The sequence below is a fragment of the Chinchilla lanigera genome, unplaced genomic scaffold, assembly GCF_000276665.1.
Source record: "Chinchilla lanigera isolate Chin_1 unplaced genomic scaffold, ChiLan1.0 scaffold00001, whole genome shotgun sequence".
Classification (NCBI taxonomy): domain Eukaryota; kingdom Metazoa; phylum Chordata; class Mammalia; order Rodentia; family Chinchillidae; genus Chinchilla; species Chinchilla lanigera.
In genome coordinates this window covers 31,494,082-31,518,702 of record NW_004955402.1, presented here as the reverse complement: position 1 = coordinate 31,518,702, position 24,621 = coordinate 31,494,082, and the positions used below count along the sequence as shown (strand labels likewise).

General features: G+C 37.8%; 1 protein-coding gene across 2 annotated transcripts in view; it reads left to right on the top strand.

Annotated features, from left to right (window-relative positions):
- Epg5 (ectopic P-granules autophagy protein 5 homolog (C. elegans)) overlaps positions 1 to 24,621 on the top strand; it is a 109,342-nt gene that overhangs the window by 13,487 nt on the left and 71,234 nt on the right. For both annotated transcript variants that reach the window (XM_013510404.1, XM_005372862.2), the window contains exons 2-12: positions 2,215 to 3,138; positions 4,719 to 4,962; positions 7,461 to 7,597; positions 8,485 to 8,592; positions 9,964 to 10,037; positions 12,139 to 12,244; positions 15,374 to 15,488; positions 15,847 to 15,997; positions 17,757 to 17,912; positions 20,564 to 20,721; positions 23,907 to 24,061. In XM_013510404.1, the coding sequence (XP_013365858.1) occupies positions 2,215 to 3,138; positions 4,719 to 4,962; positions 7,461 to 7,597; positions 8,485 to 8,592; positions 9,964 to 10,037; positions 12,139 to 12,244; positions 15,374 to 15,488; positions 15,847 to 15,997; positions 17,757 to 17,912; positions 20,564 to 20,721; positions 23,907 to 24,061 (2,328 nt within the window). The remainder of the gene's footprint in view (positions 1 to 2,214; positions 3,139 to 4,718; positions 4,963 to 7,460; positions 7,598 to 8,484; positions 8,593 to 9,963; positions 10,038 to 12,138; positions 12,245 to 15,373; positions 15,489 to 15,846; positions 15,998 to 17,756; positions 17,913 to 20,563; positions 20,722 to 23,906; positions 24,062 to 24,621) is intronic.

The window sequence follows — 24,621 nt, the reverse complement described above, 5'->3', positions numbered from 1 at the left end:
ACTTGTGTATTTCTGCAAAAAAGGCAGATGGAATTTTGCTAGGGATTGTGTTCAGTCTATAAACGGATTTGAGGGGCGTTGGCGTCTTTTTTTGTTTTGTTTTGTTTTTGGTACCAGGAAGGGAATTGAACTCAGGACCTTGAACTTGGCAGGCAGGCACTTGTGCCACTGAGCTATATCCCTGGCCTGCACTGGCATCTTAATATTGTGAAAGATGTGGACTGTCTTTCCATTTGTTAAGTATTTGATTCTTTTCAATAATGTTTTATAATTTCAGATAACAAGTTTTACATTTCTTTCACTCAGTTTATCCTTAAATATTTTGTTCTTTTTGTACTATTGTAAATGAAATTGTTTTATTTATTTCATTATCTGATTTTTCAACTCAATGAAACTTGTCCTCTGCCCTGACCAGTATACCAACATTTCTCTCACTCCCAATAATTGTTCTCCTTTTGAATTTTTTCCTTCTGATCTCCCAGTCTGAGAAACCTGTTTTTATTGTTTTTATAATGAGCATGCTAAACGTACACTTGAAAAAATGAGGCTACTTTTTCATTTTTCATTTTTCTTTTCTTTTCTTTTTTTTTCTTTAATAGTCCTCTTGCTATGCTTTCAGAGGCTGGGCTTGAACTCACTACATAGCCCAGCTTGGCCTCAAACTTGCAGCTATCCTCTTGCCCCAGCCTCATGAGTGCTGGGATTACAGGTATGCACCACCATACCTGGCTGCTTTTTCAATTATTATTCATATGATGTTTTTCTGTTACTCATTATTTTAGGCAGTTTATTTTTTTTTTTTAATTTATTTTTTTTTTTTCCGGTACCGGGAACCGAGCTCACGACGTTGCGCTTGCCAGGCAGGCACTTTTGCCACTGAGCTAAATCCCCAGCCCCTTTAGGCAGTTTAGTAAACAAATTTGCATAAGATGTGCATTGTGTGCCTGACCCCTGACTCTGATACTCAGCAGTTCTTATTGTAGAGGGTGCATACTGCTTTTTGAATCATTACTGTTTGTAAATGGCTGGCTGCAATGGTCATTTCAGCAAGCAGATCTCAAATTTTGTTTCAAAGATGTTTATCTTTTGCTCCTGACATATAAAGGCTCTACCTTTTTGGGTATTTTTATGTCAGCTATTTTTGCTGGACATTTAGAAAACAATAATCCAAAAACACCAACGGTGTGTAACTCTGTTCCTGAAAAGTGCATGAAAGGAAGCATTTGAGTGATTGCAGTCAGATTTGAATGTAATAACTTTATTTAAATAATTTTCCCATAATTTTTTAATTTAGCCTAGATTATGTTACATAGTTTGTGTGTTAATGCCTAGAATTTCTGTTAAACCATAATTGTACTTTTTTGATGGTTTACTTTTTATGGTTTTGCTTTCTAGAGGTAATTTTGCACTTAGCGAAAAGTTGCAAATATTACCCAGTGGGTACCTGTATACATAGCGTCCTCTTATGCTATCATCTTCTACAGTATAACTGTACATTCTGTAGTGTAGAACATTTTCAAAACCGAGAAGTTAGCTTTGGTACAATACTGTTAATTAAAATTTAGAATATATTTGATTCTCAACAGTTTTTCCATTAAGATCCTTCTCCTGTTTACTGAGTTGCTATATTGTCCAGGGTAGGCTTGAACTTTGGATCCTCCTGTCTTAGCCTCCCAGAGATCGGGGATCATAGGTCTGTGCCACCATTTCTGGCTCCCACCCATTTTTAAAAATAATTTATTCATTCAGGTAACTGCTCATCAGTGTGGGCTCAGGAATGTTTGTTTAATCTTGTAGGTTATAATCTAATGTTGTAGCTGTTTGTTTTGGTGCTCAAGTTCTTCCAGCCTTTTTTGCTTGAGCTTAATATGTTTGTCAAGATAAAGAAAAACCTCTGATAGCCTAAGGTAACTGGTGACTTTTCTGTTTACTTAACCTATAGCAAAATGAAGGACAACTTAGTTAAGACTTTCCCAGTTTGAATCATAATTTGCTATTTACCATGATGTTTTTTCTTTTAGAATTAGACTAATGAATATCCAAATTCAGCCTACTCAAAATTGAATAATACTAAATATGAAGCATTGCTTATGAAGTGCATTTATATTCCATTTGTTGAATGATAAAATTTAGATTTCATGTACAGTTTAAAAATTCCTCATGCCGAGAGCATTAATTATTGTTATATTATTTCATATTAAATCTTGTTTTTAGGAAAAGAAGAAATATGAAACCCTTCAGACAGAAGAGTCTGATGAAGTCTCCCTTCCAAAAACTTCCAAAGAACAGGAAATCCTTCCTCCAGCTTGTGAATTCAAAGGAGACCATCTGAAGGTCTTAACTGATTCCCAGCTCCAAAGTGATGTCACTGGACAGAATGAAAGTGAAATGTTGGATATACCACTCACCTCCCTGACTGTAGACAGTGATGGTTGTCTGCCGTGTCACCCAGGGCCCCTAAAAGAAGAGGAAGAAATCAGAGCCTGTGTGGGAGTTGATGAGATCATGTCTAAGGTAAACTCTGGATACAACATGGGAAACAAAGTTGAAACCCCCAAGAACTTTATAGAAGGAGAGGAAAATATATTGTTACAATGTGGACCTTCAGAAAGCACACCTTTTTCCTGTACTCAGCAGGAAATGGAAAATTTACAAGTCAGAGAAACTCAGAATAAGAAAGAAGCCCTGGGTTGTTCTTCAGAAATACTTCAAAGTGTTGGCTTGCAGAGTTCTTATGAAGCCAAAGAAATTTCCCAGCCCCCTAAAGTGAAGAAACTGTATCCTCAGTTGCCAGCTGAAATTGCAGAAGTACAGTCTTTGGTGGCCGTGAAACCCTTGCTCTGTAATGAGCGACTCTACCCAGAACTCCCATCTCAACCAGAACTATTACCATTTACTAAAGAACAGCTAAAGATTTTGGAGCCTGGTTCATGGCTGGAGAATATTGAGTCATATTTAGAAGAATTTGACAGCATGGCTCATCAGGACAGGCATGAATTTTATGAGCTGCTTTTGAACTACTCACGATGCAGAAAGCAATTGCTGCTGGCTGAAGCTGAGCTGCTTACTCTGACATCTGATTGCCAAAATGCTAAAAGCCGACTGTGGCATTTTAAGGAGGAACAAGTGTCTGTACAGGTATTTTGCCTAGTGTTCTGTAAAACTTTCAAGAGCCTGGGGACTTCTCAGTGGAGCTGCGGTTCCTGTGATGCTGTTCAGACCCACACTGTGCTCCTTGTACCCACGTTAATCCTGTCTTAGGCCTGAGGAGTGCAGGGGTTACAAAGTCAAATGGAAAAGCAGGGCCTGTAACCTGTGGGAGTAAAGTAGGCAGAGTAGGACAAGGGTCACTGGGGAAGCTCATGCCTGGTTTACTGGGGGCAGGCGCTCTTGAGTTCTGGCAGATGGTTGCTTTGAGGTTGTAATAGTCCAGCATTGCTACATTTTCTGAAAGAAACTAGAAACCTGGATTTTTGTGTGAGAGGTACTAAAAGGCAATGTAAGCAGTTAACTAGTATATATACACAAAGCCAGAAAATTATGTCTCCAGGTCAAACTCAGCCCGTAGATCATTAGTTTGAGACTTTGGTCATAATGCTACAAATGTTTAATGGGTGGAGAGTGTTAAGGCTGAGAGATGAAGAAACAAGGAAGTTCATTAGGTGGGATCCTATGGAGGCCAAGGTGACCATAATGTCATTTTACAGTGACCTAGAAAGGATGGCAAAGAAGAGAAGGTCACTCTTCAGAAGCTTGGTGTTGAAGGATGGATACCTAACCACCATTTATTGGGAGACTTGTGTATCTCTCTTCGTATATAGGAAGGAGCCTGTGGAGAGGGAAACATTTAGAAGTATTGAAAAGAAGGCTGAAATCAAGAACAGAGCTGGAGGAGTTAGTTTTTGTTTTTATTTTTTTATTTTTAATTTTTTAATTTTTAAATTTTTTTGTTTTTTTTTTCCAGTACTGGGAATTGAACTCACGACCTTGTGCTTGCCAGGCAGAAGCTGTGCTGCTGAGTTAAATCCCCAGCCCCTGAGCTGGAGGAATTAGTATTGGAAAGGAGGGAAGTTTCTTTTTCTTTTTGTTTTGAGACAGTGTGTTACTCTGTAGTCCAGGCTGGCTTGAACTCATGACGCTGCTGCCTTAGCATTCTGAATGCTGGGGTGACAGGAATCTATTACCACCCCAGGTGGAGGTTTCTTTTGAGCAGAACTGCAAAGAATAATGAGGGTAGACTCAGAGATATTTTGAGGTAACTTGAAGCTGAAGGAATATCATAGTGGCCTCAATGTTCATAAAGTAGAAAGTAAGATTTTCATTATGAGAGTCTTAGGGACATCCTCTGTTGTTTTCTTGCACCTTTCCTCACTGACTTCTTGGTGTTATTTTTCTCTAAAATGTGTTTGTTTTTTTTTTTGGTTTTTCTCCGGTACCGGGAACCGAACTCACGACCTTGCGCTTGCCAGGCAGGCGCTTTTGCCGCTGAGCTAAATCCCCAGCCCCTTCTAAAATGTGTTTGTAACTGGCAGTGTTCTCTGCGGCATATGGGTCCTTTATTCACTGGTATTACTTATTGCACAGTAGTGTTGTCCCCTCCTCATGATTATTAGCTCTTTGGAAATGATACTGAAGTCTGTGTATTATATACCTACTACCTGATTGCTTCAAATGCAAAGAGTACTGGTTTCATATTTTATCCTTTTATCCACTGGTAGGGTATCTGTGCAGATCAAGTGAAAGTTTCGGGCCATCATCGGTACCAGAGAGTAGAGATGAATGAAAATGCACTGGAGGAGCTGAAGAAGCTATTTGATGCCAAATCTGAACACCTCCACCAAACTCTGGCCCTTCATTCTTACACTTCTGTGCTCTCGAGGTTGCAAGTGGAGTCTTATGTCTATGCATTGCTCAGCAGCTCAGCTGTTCTGAGGTCTTTAGCAATTCATCAACAAGGCCAAGGTAAGTAATGGAGATCTCATCTTTTCTTATGTACTAAAATGGAAAAATATAGTTGAGTCATACAAATTGGTTTAGTTGACTGTACTAGTCAGTCTTACAAGGTATCAGTTGTGCTTGTAGTTTAATATTGTGTCTTTCAGGTAGAATTGACCTGTCTTCGAGATATTTCTTGGGAGCAGTGTTAAGCCTCCCTTCCTCATGGATGTCATTTTCTGCTTCTTTAGGATGCCAGAAAGCTCACTAATTATTAGTAATATCCCTTGATATTCTTTGTCCTTGATATTTTGTATTACCAGGTAGAGTACAAAAAGAGTTTAAAAAAATTTTTTTAAGACAGGGTCTCACTATGTAGTGCAGGTTGGCTTTGAATTCATGGCGATCATCCTGCCTTAGCCTCTTGAGTACTGGTATTACAGGTATGTGCCACCATGCCCGACCTAAACAGAGTTTGATTCTAAAATTAAGATTACTTTTTCATCCTCTGTTTCTTGTATGGTATTTTTTCTTGTCTAGTTTGTTGGACTGTTCTGTTTAATTTTTCTTTTCCCCGGTACTGGGAATCGAATTCATGACCTTGCGCTTGCCAGGCAGGCGCTGTGCCGCTGAGCTAAATACCCAGCCCTCTGTTTAATTTTTAACTGAGGATCTGTAATGTTATAAATTTTTCATACTTCTTTGTGTTTTAACATGTCTAGGACAGGGCGATAATTTTGTATGTCTTGCTTTTGGACAGCTTTGATTTGAATTGACTGTCCCATTGGGTGGCTTAAACCACTGGTGGTGCATACAGGACTGTCCCATTGGGTGGTTTTTGTATTGCTTCTCAGGGTGTCTCTGATTGCAATCATGGAAAGAAAGGCATTGATTTAGCTGACCAGGTGTAATCATATTATAGTTCCTTAAAGAAAACATTAAAATGGTATAAAAATTGTAGTACATTTAAGTTGTGATCTAAGTTGTAAATGCATATTATATATACCAGCAATAGGGTACTTGGTAAGACAAGTTAAACTTTAGAAAATTAATTATTTATAAAGTATTAACTACGAAGAAATGCCATGGGTACAAATTACTTGGAAATACACTCAGTTTATAAACACTTATTTAGGATCAGCTAGAAATGCATGCACGTGATGAAGAGAAAATGTTACTGAAAATTATCTGAAAAAATGGGTGCCACTGTGGCTGCAAAAACAGCCAAACATGTTATGATATTTTATGTACTATGCACAAATCAACTGCCTTTATGTATAAAATATTTTTCTTATTCACAAATATAAATTTCTTTTAATGAAACAAATTTATTTTTATAATTTTTTAATTGATATGAATAGTATTAATATTTATATTTGGGCAGTAATTACTCAGATTCAACCAACTAGCTAGATTTGGTCCATTTATATAGACTTTCTATTAATTTTATTGGTAAAAAGACTGATAAAAGTGATTGACTACTCTGGTGTGGTGATGCAGCCTATAATCTTAGCACTCAAGAGGATGAGGCAGGAGGATCACCATGAGTTCAAAGCCAGGCAAGGCTACATAGTGAGTTTAAGGCCAACCTCAATTATATAGCAAGATCCTATCTCAAAAAACTAAAAAAAAAAAACAAACAAACAAAAATTCCCCAAACCAAAAACCAGCCCCCTAAAAAAAAAAAAAAAAAAAAAAAAAAAAAAGAATTGGATCTATTTGGATCTATTTATACCACCAGTGGTACAAGTTGCTGCCAGCACTGGTAGTTTAAGCTGGTGGAAACATGTTAAGAAATTAGCCTTTCCTGCATGACATGTTGAGCATTATATATGCTTCTGGAATTATGCAGTTTTTATTTCTGGGAGAGATACTAGGATCCTTTAAAAGTAAAAATTCATCTCCCCTTTCCTTTGTTTTCTTAACATATCAAAGAGCTGGGGGTGGGGCCAGAGATCTGCTGGTTTTCAAATTAAAAAAAAATTGTGAAAGAGTTTAGTTTTCCTTGCTTTGAAATGCTTATCTAATAGAAATTAAAATACTTCTTTGGCTTTCTTTTTGTAGTCTTGGGGATTGAACCAGAGAATGCTGAGCTATATCCTCAGCTCTTCTTATTTTGTTGACACAGTGTCTCAGCACTTCTACCTCAGTTTGCTGAGTAGCTGGGATTACAGGCACAAGCCACCAAGCTTGATTAGAAATTCATATATCTTGATGCAACTTGCTTTGCTTTTTTTGATTTTCGTTTGAACTAAACATTTTATTTTATTTTATTTTGATTTTTTGAGGTAGGGTCTCACTATGTAGTTCAGAGTGGCCCTGAACTTTTCATGCAGTCTAGACTGGCCTTGAACTCACTGTGATCCTCCTGCCCCAGCCTCCCAAGTGCTGGGATTACAGGCACGTTCCACCATGTCTGGTTGAACTAAACATTTTAAAGTTTGTTTTGTTTAAGTGAAGATACCAAAATTCCACCCAAAACACGATTTATATGGGACTCATTTATTTCTCTTTTTAATTTATAGCTTCTAAACCAACAGAAAGCCTTCCCTCTGATCTGTGTCACCTGAAGGAGTGCATTAGTGTCTTGTTTATGTTTACCAGGAGAGTAAATGAAGATACTCAGTTCCATGATGATATTCTTCTCTGGCTGCAAAAATTGGTAAGGGGACAAAACAGATAGTAGACCTTCTTTGATTTTCCTAATAATTTAAGAATTATCTCTTATTTTGCTATATATTTGTTTTTCAGTAGCTTTTTAGCTAATTCATTTAGTGAGTGACTTGTCTTTGATCATAACATGTGGTAGTAAGTTATTTATCCAGTGCTTTATTCAGCCTAAACTCTTTTCACTCTAGTAAGTGGTATGTTCAGTGAACTCTGGTCTTCAGCTCAGAGTTGAACTCAGGAAGGGAAAGCAGTGGGGAAGTATGCCGAGCAGAAGACTAGGTGCATGTTCACAAAATAAGTATCTGATTTAAATATTTTGCATACGTTACTCTTTTTTTTACATCGCATGTTTAATGTTGAACTTCGTCTTAACTTGAAAAATGTTTTTAAGGGAAAGAGGAAGAGTCTCAGAATTTGGAGAACTTAAGAACAATGTTAAAAGTGTGTAGCCAAGCGAGTGGATATTTGTTTATTGGTTCTGTTTATTCATGGGGCTTCTTTGTGTGTTTTTTTAGGTTCAACTAGAGTTCTTAAACATGGGGTGATGTTCCAAGCATACTCGTTTGGATTTGAGAAGTTATTACCAAATAAAAATAGAGTAAATTATTTGATCTTTTTCTGTCCACATATGCCTGGTTACATAGGCTGTATAATTTGTCAGAAAATAAAAATTAGATTTGCATAGAAACTACTTAAGATATTTTTATCATATTCATGGGGCTCTGTGGGCCTTTGTGTTAGAAACTCAACCAGTCAAGAGCATATCTTATGTTTGGTTATTCTGTGATTGCAAGTACTTACACATGGGGTAAATAGCTTTAGCTATCTAGATAAATTCTTCTTTTTAATTAGCTAAAGCCTGAGTCCTTTATTGTTCAGGTTTCAGTGTTACAAAGAGTTGGCTGTCCTGGAGATCACCTCTTCCTCCTCAACCATATTCTTCGATGCCCCGCTGGTGTTAGTAAGTGGGCTGTTCCTTTCATTCAGGTATGACTGATTTCTTTCTGACTGTGCAGGACTGGGGTAAAGGTTTTAGTAAATGATTATCCTGAAGAAACTGCTAAAAAAAAAAGACTTAAAACTATTGATAACATTATTGAAATAGATCTATATATTTGTTTTTTTTTATTTTAAAAATAAAAGGAGGAAAACATTAACAGACAGACAACATTTTACAAAATGGCAAAAGAACAGTACAGACAATACAGAGTTACAAACAAAGTGGTAGGGAATTAACAATGCTTATTGTATTACATATTGATATCTTCAAAGTGGCTTTGCATGAAAACATATAGACATGCAATACTGATCAACCAAGGACTCACTGACAGTTTCTTTCAGCAAAGAAATAGAAGACAGTAGAACAACCATGTTAACTATCCTGTATATACATACACACAAAATTTCTCCTTCTTTCCCTTTGCTTTTCCCACATCCCAGTTGCCCTTTACCCTTGAGCGGTTTCCTATCATTTCACAATGTCTATCATACCTCCGAGTTTAAATTAACTCTTTCAGGTTTTATACTAGTGAAAGAATGCGGTGCTTACACATGTATGTTTGATTTATTTCACTTATGAGCATGGTGAAATAGATCTATACATTTGTAGGAGTAATTTTACCAAAACTTCTTGGGCCACCCACAATTGATGAGATTATGACAGACTTGAAAATGTTCAGTTGTAGTCTGACTTGGTGGTTTCAGTGGTATTTAATTCTGTATGCTTCCTGTGTGGGAAGGCTTGCTGGGGCTACTTTTTCTGGAGTGCTTGAACGTAGCTTTCTAAACTAATTCATCTCATACTGCCCTTGGTATGGATAAAACAGGAACCACCAGCTCTTGTTAACAGAGAGCTCAGGCCTCTGTGAACAGCTTTCATATACTTAGCAGTTTATTGTCTGGTTTATAGTGTCTCCTCTGCTGCTTGCCTTTGGGTCATTTTATTAATCATAGCAACCATCCAGCTGCACAGGAGTCAAATGTATGTCAAGTTCAACTTCTCTATATTTCCTTTACTTAAGTCTTTCTGGTGGTGAGAAGCCTGAGTCTTTTAAAAACGAAGGGGAGTTTTTGCTTTTAGTTTGTTTCTCTTTGGATGAAAGCCGCGTTATTGTCCGCTTCTTGTGTTATAGGTAATTGATGTAAATTGCTTAGCTCCCTGTGCTCTTTGAGTACAGCTGAGACAGTGATGCCAGGTAATCCATGGGCTGTGTCTCACTCTTGGGGATTAGGTGCTAGTTTCAGCTTTGTTCTCTTGACAGCAACTTTATTGTTAGAGTGCTTGTGAACTAAGCTTATGGACCCTTGGGTTGTTGGTGTTGTACAGTATTCTTTTTCTTTTTCTTTTTCTGATTTCAGATCAAAGTGTTGAACAACCCATCAGGGGTCTTTCATTTCATGCAGTCCCTTGCCCTGCTGATGTCTCCTGTCAAGTAAGTGTGGAAGGATTTTGTGAAGTAGAAATTGAAATGCTCCGTTTTTTGAAAGTACTGGCTTTCTTATTTGTCTAGATCCAAAGAAGAATTGCTAAGGGAAGTATCAGCATTGTAGGGCTTAACATTGCAGATTTTCTTTGGGTTTGATACCTCCTGTCTGAAAGTTACCCTTTTAACTGCTTGTTAAACTCTTTTGGTTTCCCCTTTTAGTTCATTTCTTTTCTTGGATAAGTCATTGTGAAAGGTGGTGCAGGCAAAAGAAACAATATGTTCTTTAAAAGAAGTGATTTAGTGCTGGACAAAGGTAGGGAGTACAGGGCAATTGAAGTGCCAAATTGTAAATCTGTGATTATAGCAATAGCAATGAGAGAATAAAGAGTGGCCAGAGAGGGTTCTATGGTAGATGAACAAGCTTTGAAGAATGGGTTGCCTTTCAGTGAAAGAGAAAGATGAGGGAAGTATGTAGGTGGGGGAGAATAGTATGAAAAAGGTCTCAGTACAAGTTGGGTGGCTGGACAGAGGACAGGCAGATCAGTTTGGCTGGGGTAAAGGTATGTGCAGAAGATGATCATAAAAGTGAGTAACTAGAGTTGGTTAGAGAATAGAAGGCCTTTAAGTTAAGGCAGAGGTATTTGGATTTGATATGAATGGGTCTTTGTAACAGTGCAGAGTTTTTGAACAGGAGTAAAAGTTGTATTTTAGGAAGATTAGGATGGACAGAGGCAGAAGAATATGTGGTTCTTCTTAATTGAACGGTTACAAACATCTGTCTCTCCTGGCCCCAGAACGCAACCCAGTTTGAAGAGGGCACATCCTTGATTGGGGAAAAGGCAGGATCTGTACATAGGCAACCCTGAATATTGTTACAGCCACTGTTCTGAGGGCCTGGGAAGTCTATCTACCTCCCAACCTGCTTCAGGGTAGTAGTAGTGGGACAGGGGAGGGGAACCCAAAGGTCATCTTTCCAGGAAAGGATTTAGTAGCTAATTAAATAATATAGGAAAGGAATAGGTCAGACATAACTAGACTTTTGAGTTTGGGTTGGAGGGCATTGGTAGCACTAATAGAAAAGAAAGAAGAGCTACTTTGTAGGGAGGAAAGTTTAAGGTCTTTGATACACTGCTTACAAGAAAACATACAAGTGCTACATACCCAGGGATATTAGGACTTTGTAATTGACACTTGTCTAGTTGAAAGGCCAGCATTAGAGCTATAAAACTACAAGACATGGCAGAAAAGTTCTGGGTAGAGATAGGGATGGTTGAATTTTCAGAGAGAAAAGAAGAAAGGACTGAAAGGAAACTATCTCAGTTATACCCGCTCATCAGATCCAGCTTGAGAAAGCTGGCTGGCAGGAATTCTTCCTTCCTCTTCTCTGTTACTGTCTGTGTACAGAGGCATCTCCAACATATAGTAGTAGGATTTCACTCACAGATGTTCTGCATTGATATCTACTCTGGGGCTTAAACAAGCTTGTGCATACCTGTGGGTTATCTTTTTTATTCAGTAAAGCACATTGCCTAAACATGTCTCCCCAGCAATATTTTGTAAGGCTGATTTGAGTGAAGGTACTGTAGAAATCCATGTCTGTCTGTCTCTCTGTCTGGCTTGCTTGCATTCATTCATTCATTCATTCATATACTGCGGACTGAACCTGTGCTAGACAAGTGCTGTAATCACTTGAGCTGCAGCCCCAGCTCTTGAAACTTTATTTTTTTGGAGAACAGGTCTCATTAAGTTTCCCAGGCTGGATTTGATCTTGAGAGCCTTCTGCCTCAGTCTCCCAGATTGCTGAGATTATAGGCATGCCCCACTACTCCTGGAAGTCCGTATGTATTCAGTATCCCTGTGGAGTGAGAACTTATTAGTGCAACTGCTTTTGTGCAGTTGCTTTATTACTAATTCAGAATTGTGATATCTTTACCAAAGTTAGTGAGGTTTTAGTATTCTTGATTTTAGTAGTTCTTATTTATTCATTTAAAGTATTTGAAGTTGTGTTGATACCTGAATCTTCTTTGGGGTGCATACGAGATTTATGATGTACTCATAGGGGGCTTTCTGTGTTTATGCAATTGGAGTCATTTCCTTTGTCCTTCAGAAATCGAGCAGAGTTTATGTGCCACATGAAGCCCAGTGAGTGGAAGCCATCCTCTTCAGGACCTGCATCTGGGAACTGGACACTAGTAGATGAGGGAGGAGAAGAGGTAATGTGTCTGCATTGCTTTGATGAATCATTTTTGAATTGTTCTTGTGTACCAGGTATTACTCTAAGCACTTTCCACATATTATCTCATTTAATTCTCCCATCAACCTCAGGAGGAAGGTACTGTTGTGTGATTGTCTTTTTACATGTGAGCAAGCTGAAGTGCAGGGGGATGAAGTAACTTGTCTCAGGACATCCAGTCATTAAACGGGCAGCCTCCAGAGCCACTGCTGTGAGCCAGTGTGCTGTGCTGCTCACTTCTGTAGAATAGCCTTTTGTTCACCTGGGAGGAGAAACCTGGGAGTGAAATTCAACCATACTAAGGGAAATTTCTATGAGTATTTTCTATTATATACTAAAAGTTTCTGGAGTTTGAGGTTTCACTACAGATAGTCCAAGTCTGAGTATTGAACAGCTTGGCTGAAGAGTCTACCTTAACACTTACAAACTCCTTATTTGGATCTTCTTGTTTGAAAGATAGAAGCTAGTTTTCTCTATTTTTTGATGAGAATTTAATGACCAAAATTCCCCTCCAAAAAAACCAAAAGCAAACCCCCAAAATCCGAATGACAACAATAACAAAATGACCAAAATCCAGCTTCTCAAGATAATGATTGTTATTTTTCTACTGTATATGTGGATAGTGTATTTGTAAGAAATTTTTCCTGCAGCCAATTATCAGAAGACCTAGTGCTTCTTTCTGGTCCAGATCCTGATTTGATGTTCTTATCTAGGATACTCACCTATCAGATTTACAGAATCTTCCTGTCTTTGTGGGAAGTGAACAGTTCTCAGAATGGCAACAATAGTAGCTGTGAGGGTTTTGTCTGTATTTTGCCAAGTGCTCGTTCAGAAGTGGGTACCTCCTTCACAGTTGTTTTACTCCTCCTGAGACTTGCAGTAGGTGGTAAAGTGGTGGTAAGTGGTAAATGATGTGGAAATGCAAACACCTTTGCCAGAGAATGAGCCATCCTGAAGAGAGCTTCTTCAGAACTGGTATGGTCCTTTAAAGATTGTAGTGGGGGAAAAATGATTATAGTGGAGTGGTTTGTTTTTTCAGAGCGGTCTTTCTTAGGGCAGGAGGGGTAGGTTTTTTGCATTTGGTCTCGGATACTCATGTTTCTAGGGGCCTTACATTGGTACCTTGCTCTTGGTTAGCACTCACTAAATACTGAGTGAGTTTGAGACCTTAAGAGTCGATGAGAAAGTTAGAAATGCTGTTGAAAGAAAAAAAAAGAAATGCTGTTGAATCAGAAAGAGCTGTGGGGAGGAAGGCACTCTGGATTATGTAGAACAGTGGTTTCTTAATATTAGCTGTATATTAGAATAGTTTAGACAACTTACACCTTTATCCAAGCCCAAATCCAGACATCCAGATGTTGCACTACCTTCCTCAAAATCCTAACGTAAACCCAGAGTTGAGAACTAGTGCTCTGAATAGAGTTTCTGAGAGTTTGTTAGGCATTTTGGACATGGTATAGGTCTGTTTTAGATTACAATAATAAAATACCTAAGCTAGTTTTATAAAGAAAAGGAGTTTAATTAACTCATGGTTTTGGAAGCTGGAAGATCAGATGAGTAGAGTGTATGGAGGAAAAATGATCACATCTCAAAACATTGAGACAGAGAGCTGGATGAGATTAGCTTGCTCTTTTTATAACGTCCCTCTTGTGAGAGTCCTATGAGAACTTCCTTAGTTCCTTCCAAGGGCAGCACCCTGAGAGGCTTAAGGACCTGCTACTGGACTCCACTGCTTAAAGTTCCATTTCACCTCCCGATACTGGATCCTGGGACCATGCTCCCAACACAGGAACCATGGGGGACAAATGGTGTCTAAATCATAGCATCTATTTGGGGATAAACATGAATGGTATAAGGAAATGGTGAGTGAATTACATTAGTTGTTTATTGAAATTGAGGTGTGATATTCACTCCAGATCTTTTACATCCTTCTCTTTTAAATGTAGTATGTCTTAGGACACAAATTAAGTTGGCTTCCAAGGTGACTTTAGGGCTCTAAATCAAACAAAAAGACCCCAAAGACAGCCCTAGATAATCTCTGTCTGTGATCTCTGATATTTTTATCCTGCTTTCAGCAGCACTAATTGACAGCTGAACTTTAGTCATCTGGAGCAAATGTTAATTGCTTCCTCACAAATCCATTGAGTACTGCAGTAGACCTTGGTTTTGGGGAAAGAAAATCATAGGGAAAATAACTTAAGTTCTACTTGGTGTTACCACAGCATTGAGCTGTAGGTAGGATTTGCACGTTAGGGTTTTTTTCTTGTGTGTGTGTATCTTCTTTGGGGTGGAAATTTAATTTCCAAGAGCTAATCTCAAGAGCTGTTTCAGCGCTTGAAGTAGGTACATGATCCAGATGCATATGAAATTGTGCTTGGCAGTTTCAGAGCCTTTTCAAGCTATGTGGAACTGAGGCTGCAAATCTGTCCTGGAGGTGTTACGGCAAAAATTCGGGCTGTATTCCGCAAGAGACAAAGAGAACAGACAAAGTTTTTATTTAGACCGGTCACCTCTCATCCCGACTTGCAAGTCAGGGAAGTGGGCGTGGACCTGTCTTTGTTCCAAGGTTATATACATTTTTGGTTTCCATGGTAACAGAAAGGAATGTTGTAGCCCTGGCCACATGTTGTTTTCTTTGTGCCATGTAACCGGGTCAGGCTTCAGTCATGAGCCCAACCACAATGATATATACTTTCTGTGCTCTGTTCTATATGTCCCCCTTTAGATAACCATATATTTGCTTTATGGTTACAGTGTTTATCTAGGGCCATGGAAGGGATGAAACAACCCAGGCAGGGTCATAGGTGGTTATCTGGGCCCTGGTGTTCTTTGTCTTTGGAGAAGCATTCCAGGGCTAAGTCAGGACTGCAAAGTTAACTCTTTACAACCCCTCCGGGATGTTTCTCAAGACACATTTTGAGACTTGCATTAAGACTAGAATTATTCTATCTTAAAATGATATGCTAAGAGTCATTGTCCCCTACAGAGGAAAAGTCCATGAGGAGTCATAAGGATACCTACCACGTGTATGATAATTTAACTCCTCTAACTCCAGACCATAATGTGATCTGATCAGATCAGCTGACGTGACTTTGCATTTTTCCCTTAGGATGAAGACCCTGAAACCAGTTGGATTCTCCTTAATGAAGATGACTTGGTTATCCTTTTATCACAGTTTCCATTTCATGAACTCTTTCAGCATCTTCTTGGGTTTAAAGCAAAAGGTAGACCAATTTCTTTTGTTATAAATAAAATGTAGTGATGGCAAGCTCCACATAGGAAGCATCCAGACTTGCTTCTTGTGTAGGCTCCTGATTGAGGTTTTCCTGTTTTAGTGTTGTAGATTTCCTTTCTCTTATGCTTATTAATTTCCCACTTAGTGCTTAAATGTGAGAAGGATAACTAGTTTACATGTTGCCCAGTTTAAATATCTTATTTTTTATATTTGTACTATTTCAAGTAAAAGGATCATTAATTCCTTTCCATCTTGGCTTTGTTCCTCATTAAAATACTTAACATCTGTATCCTTCACTGTTCTTCATAATAATTATAATTTTTGCCTTTTACCTGATTAACTTCTAGGTGATTATTTGCCTGAAACAACTAGACCTCAAGAGATGATGAAAATTTTTGCCTTTGCCAACTCATTAGTGGAACTTTTGGCTGTGGGATTGGAAACCTTTAACAGAGCACGCTATAGGCAGTTTGTGAAGCGCATCGGTTATATGATCAGGTGATAGTGTTGTTGGTGCATTCTTCTCTGTTTGCTTTTACCTTGGTTAGATGTAGGTATTGCATAATTGGGATGACTGGCATTTTATACTTAGGTCTTTTTTTTCATAAAATAATTTTTTTCCTTTTCATCTACCAGACAGAATTTCATGAATCATTTCAGTCAAAATATTTGGTTAATTATCTCAGCTTCAGCTGATCTACTAGGCAGTTGTTCTTGGAGTTAAGGTCCTCAGAGCTGCAGCTGAATTGAAGTCTGAACTGGAGAGAAGGGTCAAGGCAAACACAGGCTCTTTCTGCTTTTGCATTCTTAAAGTGTTGTCTACCTCCCAGATTTTGCCTTGGAATTGAAATTTAGCTGTTGAAAATTCATCATGGCTCTTTTATGTCTTTATTTTCTTGTTTTCTCTCTAATTTATGGTATATAACATTTTAGTAATTGCAAAGCCTTAATCAGTGGCTGTTATATTTGAACTGGGTAAGCAGTATTATGTAGTATTTGGGTGAAAAGTGAATTGATAGTTTTATTTTCTATTATTTTAAAAATATGTACCGCTTTTGTTTGAATTAATTTGGTATTGTCCCCACCCTTTTTTTGTTCATCAACTGTCTTTACTGGATCATTGTTTGTAGTGTATATATAGGCTGTTAATTTTTCCAACCTCGCCCAGAAAAAAAAATCCATAAAACTATAAAACTTTCTTTCCCTACATTTGTTTTTAAAACAAATAGACTTTTATTTATTTTAGCTATGTATCTGTCAGCTTTATGAGGCCAGGTAAAGGATTACCTCAAAGGCTCTCCTCAAAGGCTGAATATCAGTTTTAAGGTCTGAAACAAGCCTTTGGTGAATGGTAAGGAAAATGGGATTGTGGAAGGAGGGGTGGCTGGTGACCTGGAGATTAATTTCTTAAAAGCTGAAAGTCTATTTGTTATCAGAAGTCCATTCAGTAATTTATTTTCTGATTGTGCTTCGTAAATCAGACCACATATAAAATTTGTTTTTTAGCCCATATATATGTTGTATGATTGCATGCTTATGAAGACTGTGCTTTGTCATTTTATTCTCTCAAAAGAAAGACATTATTATTGTCTTAAGATCAGTATTCTTAGGAGCAGGACATCCTTATCTATTCTCAGCATTACTGCAGGACTCCATTCGTGCCTGACTTTGGCATTACCATAACTTCCATTAGTGGTTCCACATTGAAGTCGGCAGAAAAGTCATCTGGAGGCTCTCTGTAAAGTACAGACTCTCAAGCTCCACCTGATTTTGTAGGTCACAACTGGGGCCCATTATTATGTAAATATTTACGTATTTTAATATTATAGTGTTATGATTATTCTTTGTTTTTGTTTTCTCTGTATTTATCACAGGTTCTTACAGTTTTCAGTTGCAGAACATTTTTCCATGTGTTCCTTTTAGTGAGACCTCTCTTACTCCCAGGTATCCCCCTTATCCCTGCACATTCCTTCATCTTCAGTTATACTTTATTCCTCTTTCCTGCTTTGCTTTTCTCATTGTCACTTAGCAGATGTGTGACAGACTGTATTTTACTTTGTCTGTTTGCTTTTCAGTAAGTGCAGGCTTTAGGAGGGAAGTTATTTCCTTTTCCTCCATTATATTACCTTTGGAACTTGGAAGGTAATAGGTGCTCAAAAAATATGTGTTCAAATGCATTAACGTTACAAAGGTGAGGTAAAGGTGCTGATACTGGTGAGTGAATGAAAAGCTCTGAATTGTCTTTCTTCATGCTCAGGATGACCCTTGGCTATGTGAGTGACCACTGGGCACAGTTCGTGAGCCATAATGAAGGCATGGGAGTGGCCCTACAGCCCTATTCCATGGAGAAGCTACAGGTTGAATTTGATGAGCTGTTTTTGAGAGCTGTCCTGCATGTGCTGAAAGCCAAAAGGTAAGACATACCATAACTGGTGAGACATAAGATTAGAGTGAAAGTCACTGACTACAGAGGGTCTCTGTAGTAATGTCTTGGTGTTTTTCATCTATTTCCTATCTTGGGCAAATCCTTGACCCTTAGTTTCCCTATCCGTAGTATATTCCTTGTAGGCTGAAATGATGTTTCAGGCTTTTTTCTGTCTTAAAATAACTCAAATCCGATATCTGAGTTTTGCTACCCCTGACCTTTTAGGGCAGGGTAAAATGAATTTTATTGCAGACTTAATTTCCATGCTTACTCTGAGGCACAGTAGATACTTAGTACAGCACTTGGTATATGATTGGCTCATCTTACTGTTAGGGCTTTACAATACAGAAATGTCACATGGTTCTTGGTCTCACCTTGATGTGTAAATAAATGTTTGTTGTCTTCTGATAATTCTGTTTGGGTTGCTTCCTTCAGCCCAGGATATATTTCAGGAATAGGCGGGGATACAGCTGTGCATCTTCACTGCCTTTCATGAGCCTCTGACCTCAAGTGTAGCATCAGGTTCTGCCACAACACAGTGCTCTTTCTTCTCTAGGAGATGTGGGCTAGCCCCTGACAATGATGATTCTCTTAGCCTAAAACCAAACTAAACCAAAAGGCAGAGAACAAAAACCTAAGCCACACTTATTACATATCTGCCATATAGTCTGAACTATGCTGTGTTTTGTGACATTACTCTTTTGGCCTGTATAATTTCCCTTTATTATTTTGGGATCTTTTATATTACAGCATCATATCCCATGTGAAGTGTTCTGTCTTATTAATTAACCATCCTAACACTTCACATGAGGACAGAAGCCTTAGAACAGTTTCTTTACGTGTTACTCAGGAGTCTAACTGTTCCTTTTCTAGGTCACTGTGGGCTTGGGCCAGTGCAGCTGGCCTAGATTCATAGATGAAGAATAGGCAAATATTATTCATATATTTTTTATTTTTCTCTTAATAAACTTGTTTCCTTTGTAAATTGTCAGTTTCTAGCTGTGCTCAAAATATAGTAATAGTTTTGAATATCTTCCTGTTTGTTTTAAAGATTTCTTTAAAAGTGAAAATATTCACATGAAATTTTACTAAACATCTATTAAGTCTTAGTGTATTAAGTATTAGTTATTTCTGAGTTACTGCTTTTAGCTAGCACATAATTAAAATGCAAGTCCTTGGTTAAAATAAAAATGGGACAAAACTTGGTTTTTGCTCTCAAGTTATTTGTACGCTAATCTGTGTATGTAAATTACACTAAGGTATTTCTCACAGTGTGGTTTAAGACTAAAGTCTTAAGCCAGGCCTGGTGGCACATGCCTATTATTGCAGCTTCTCAGAAGGCTGAAGCAGGAAGATCTACCACTTGCCTAGCATGCATGAGGTCTGGGTTCAGTCTCCAGTATCAGAAAAGATAGAAAAGGAAAAGAAGCATGAGTCTGAGTCACCAAGTATGAATGTAAAAGATGTAAGTTCATGGGCCCCAGTTGTGACCTACAAAATCAGGATCTCTAGGTAGAGCTTAGGAATCTATCTTATACAGTCTCCACGGGACTTTTCTTTCCAAGGTGAGAATAACTAGAGGAAGGTATGATAATGCCAAAATCAGGTATAAATGGAGTTCTGTTGTAGTGCTGAGGTGGAGTTCAGACGAAGGTGTCCTGAATCTAGCACATTGCCTGGAGGTGTAGGGGCTTGTCAGTATATTTTAACATTCTGAATGCAGAGAAGATTCTGGTTGGAAATATGAGCCAGAGCTGTAATGTGGAAACCTTTGAATATAGGACTAAGAAGTTTGAACTTCCTTCAGTGATCAGTGAGGAGCCACTGGATGGTTTTCATTCCTCTCTTCCACTACTCATATGTCTTTATGCGTTCATATACAGGTGAACATGTGTACAGCTTAGCACACATCCCATCTAGGTATAGTACTGCAGATCTTAAGAGAATTTTTGATTCAAAACCATCTCTGCCTTCTATTCTATGTGTTAGTATTCTCGTGTATAAATTGGGAATAATACCAATAATTATTGCCTTGGTTTTAATTAGGGTGGAATGGAATGAGTTGATACTATATGCCGATTGAATACCCTACTCTGAAAAAGTCCAAAAGCTGAAACTTTCTAGTGCTAACATATTACACATGGAAAACTCTGTACTTGATCTCTAGTGATAGGTTGAAATCAAAACAGGTGCACCAGAAATATTGTATAAAATTACTTGCAGGGCTTTGTGATAAGGTTTATATGAAGCAAATGAATTTTGGATTTAAATTTGGGTCCCATGCTTGATATATCTCACTATACATGTGCAGACATTCCACTCCCCTCATCCAAAATCTGAAACCCTTTTGGTCCCAAGTTTATTGGATAAAGAATACTTAACATGTGTGTGTGTATTTCATATATATGTGACATTGCCATCAGAAAATCAGAGCAGTACCTGGTGTAGACTGAATGTTTCATGAGTATTTGGTATTATTGTTATTCATTGTTAAGGTGCTTATGACCAAGGCATTTTAAAAAAGTTATGGCACAGTGATTTAAAATTTCTTTTTATCTGTAAGAACTGAAGGTTTGTTTCTGCTTTCTTAATATGGTGAAGCTAATTAATATTCAAAATTCTCCTTTTTTAAAACACAGACTTGGCATTTGGCTTTTTATGTCTGAAATGCCCTTCGGGACACTGTCTGCACAGATGCTTTGGAAGCTGTTCTACCTCATGCATCAGGTGGAGCATGGGAACCTGCAGCAGCTTGGCTCTGCCCCCCAGCCTGCAGAGTGCAAGAGGCAGCTCCAAGGTACAGCTTTGCCAGAGCAGGCAGCTTTAGCTTTCCCTGCCTTTGTGTGCATCTTCATGGCTTTTTTCCTTTTCCTTTTAGGGGAACTAGGAGAATATGTTACTCTGCTGTTTTTGAAATTCAAGGGACTGGTTCGTTTTGGGATTTATTAGGTAGAAGCTGGCATATCTAAAAATCTAAATTTGGTTAGTCCCGGATGGTATGTCAGTAAACACAACAGTGAACTTTTTGTATGTATGAAATTATTCTAGTCAGATTAACAAGTATATATTAATTGTCTGGAAATTTGTTAAAGTTTTGTGGCCAGCTGTTCCACTAATATCTTTTTTTTGCTGTTTTAAAAAATAAGTTGTATTGTTTTATAAAGTAGGTAAAGAGGTAGATAAATTTACTTTAAGATAATTAATTTTGGTGAAAACCTGATAAAGTTCTAATCTCATGAAAACACTGAACTATAAGGTGTTTTATTTACTTTTGTTACAGTGTTGAAAAAAATTAGACTATTTACTTGGATATGATATCTTGTATATTTAAAAAATTTGGGAGAACATAGCCAGCTATTTCATACTGATTACATCTCCAGGCTTTTTTAAAATTTCTGTTAATTTTTAATTTTTTTTATTTTGAAATAGAGCCTCACTAAGTTGCCCAGCCTGGGTTTGAACTTGAGATTCTGTTGCCTCAGCAACTCCTAGAATGCTGAGATTACAGGCATGTGCCATCATTCCCAACCTTAACAGGGTTTTCAGACATACCAAAAATTGATTCTGTTCTCCAGAGTTTTAAACCTGTATGTCACTTAAAAGAAAATTGTAAACTTTTAAAAAAATCTTAAAAATTGTTGAACTTCTGCTATTTTCAAAGTAGTCTTTGCAGACTTTCATGGTTTTTTGTCTTCAATTTTTTTCCCTTTCTAGATTGATGTACTTTTGTTTGTATGTGGGTGTGGGTGTGTATCGTCCTCCCCCCAGCCCCTCCCCGCATTTGTTTTAGTGTTCTTCATGAATCCACTTTTGTTACTCTTTTTCTACAGAGGTAATCTGAACTCTTTTATGTTGTTCTCCTTCATAAAATTTTTCTGTACTGTGCTGGGGAGGTGCTTGCGTTAGATTTAGATTGTTCCTATAGTTGGAGTGAGCCAGGTAAGAGCATTTCACAGCTTTTGTCTGTTCCTTGGCAGCTAACGTGAAGTAAAACAGTGCAACACAACAAACAGACTTTTCCTTTGGCAGGGATGGTCAGCAGCACCACCTTACAGAGTTTCATCTTGGCTAGGTCTCTTCACAAAGCCGTCTTCCTCTATTGAGTACTTAACTGTCTGCAATGCCCCTGTTGTGTGCACTGCAACTGAAGTGATTCTAGCCCAGGAGGATGAAGTACCAGCCTGGCCTTATGGAGCTTCAGGTCCTATACTGGAAGCTGTTGCTTTGATTCTAGGCTCCTAAAGCCCTTTTACTTTCTCTAGTCTTAAGGCCTTTACAGTTGGCACACCGGTTACTGGGACACAGTAGAGAAGTTTCATTTGCCTAACTAGGTTTGAACTTTGAGGGGTTTTGCATTTAGTGCTCCTGCTTTAATTTGCTATTTTTTCACTTTTTTTTTGAACTGGGAATCGAGCTCAGGACCTCATGTTTGCCAGGCGGGTGCTGTGCCCCTGGGCTGTATCCCCAGCCCTAATTTGCTATTTTTCAATCATACTATTTTTCTTTTTTGAAATAGGGTCTTACTATATGTTCCAGACTGGCCTTGAACTCACTTTGTAGCCCATGCTAGCACTGAATTTGCAGTAATCTTCCTGCCTCAGTCTTCTAAGTGCTGAGAGTACAGGTGTGTGCTGCCATGACAGGCTTCATTTGTTAAATCTTAAATGTCTTTTTTGAAGTAGAGTTAATTTTTACTGTTTGTGGAAGCCTAAGGCTTTTTGTTTTACCTTCCCAGCATGTTTGGTTTTTAATAAATTTTTGTAGTTCATATTCCTTATGGTCAATTCTCAGCTGTGGTAATGAAGATAAAATGATTCTGAAATCACAGTTCCAAAAGAAAAAATTTTAGCTGTTAATTAGTAAGCTTCTCAGCAGTGATTATTAAAAATTGGCCTGATTTAATTTAGCTTTTTCTAGTATGATCAGCGTTGTGACTACAAGTAGAATCGTAAGCAAATTTGATAAATGTGTAAGTGCTTATGTTGTTAGTTCTTAGCATAATGTTTCAAAAGCTAATTAGAAAGTTCTTTCCCATTTGTTCTTTTCATAGAATTCTTCAAAATGTAAGGTCTCTCCCTTGAATGTACCTTAAAACATTCTACATTAGAATGATAGTTCCATTTTCCATTATTTTAACAATGTTCTGTGTAATAATTTCTGTATAAATCAAATTGGGGAAAAGGAAATGAAAATTGGTTTGATAAGTGCACGATGGAGTTGTTTTAAAATACAGGAAATTTGATGTGCTACAAATTTGTAAACATATGAAAAGAATATTGGCTTGTTACCTTCTTATTGTGAAAAGTTCCATTGGGGAATATATTTCATAAATGGACTTTTTTTTTTCTTTCTAAAATTTTCTTTTTGCAATATCTCGTTTTCTGTTATGTATCACAAAGTCCATACTGTCTCCTAGTGACAGAATACTGTTTTTATAGCAACCTTTGAAAGCTAGACAGAACATTATATAGGTCAGTATTTCAGTCATGGTTGTGACTAGTTTTTGTTTCTACTGTTCATTTATAAGCCAGTATCTTTTATTTGGGATTCTCTACTATGTCGCTGGCTAGTTGAGGCAGTTCATTGGTAGTGTCTTTATTCCTGTGATTGACAATTACTGTAGGACCTCAGGTTGCTTGTAAAGTCAGCAGTATGCCTTTGAAGAAGATTCATCTGATGACAGTGGTGGTGCTTTGTAGTTAACAAAGCACTTTACCAGTGACATATCATTTAATTTTCTGGAATAACCTTTTGTGATTGATGAAGAAACCAAGGTTTGGAGATGTTAAATGTCTCCTCAGAGGCTACATTACATTTAGAGTTCACTGGAATTTCAGGGACCATATTCCAGCATTCTTCTTGATACATGTAGAAGATCTTTTGTGTCTTTAAATATTTCTAAATATCCTTTCTCTCTGGAAGAGTAACTGAAATATATAATTTATTCATTCTCCACTTTAATTTTTTGGTACAAACTTACAGACCCAGAACATTTTGCCAACTTTGAGAAGTATCTTTCTTCCATGAATAGCTCAGAAGAAATTTGCCTTCTAACTACCTTTGCTCAGATGGCTCAGGCCAGAAGAACCAATGTGGATGAAGACTTCATAAAAATTATTGTTCTGGAGATATATGAGGTTAGAACATGAAGTTTTACAAATTACATGTTTTCTTTTGGGTTGTCCAATTGTTTCTTTTGGTATGGCTTTTTAAAAGTATGGCTTATGGCTTAAGAGAATCAAAGAAACTCTGTTTTGCTCTAGGGAATTCTTTTGTTTTGTTTTGTTTTGTTTTCCGGTACCAGGAATCGAACTCACGACCTTGCACTTGCCAGGCAGGCGCTGTGCCACTGAGCTAAATCCTCAGCCCCTGCTATAGGGAATTTTAAAAGCCTGAATTATACTATTTCCCTCTACTATCTGTTTATGTTGCTGCATGAGTTTTCCTAAGACTAGACAACGTGGCACAGTCTGGCATTTGTAGATTCTATACTGTTGCTCTCACTGTCTACCTTTTACCCTCTCCAAATTCCATTTCTGCACCTCTACCAGCAATATGGAAACTGAGTCTACAAACCAATTTAAATGATATGGTGGAAAGAATATTGAATTTAGAGTCGGAAGATCTGAGTTTTGGTTTAATTCTGCTATGAATTGCCTGTATTACATTAGAAAAGAAAACTTACAGCTGGGCATGG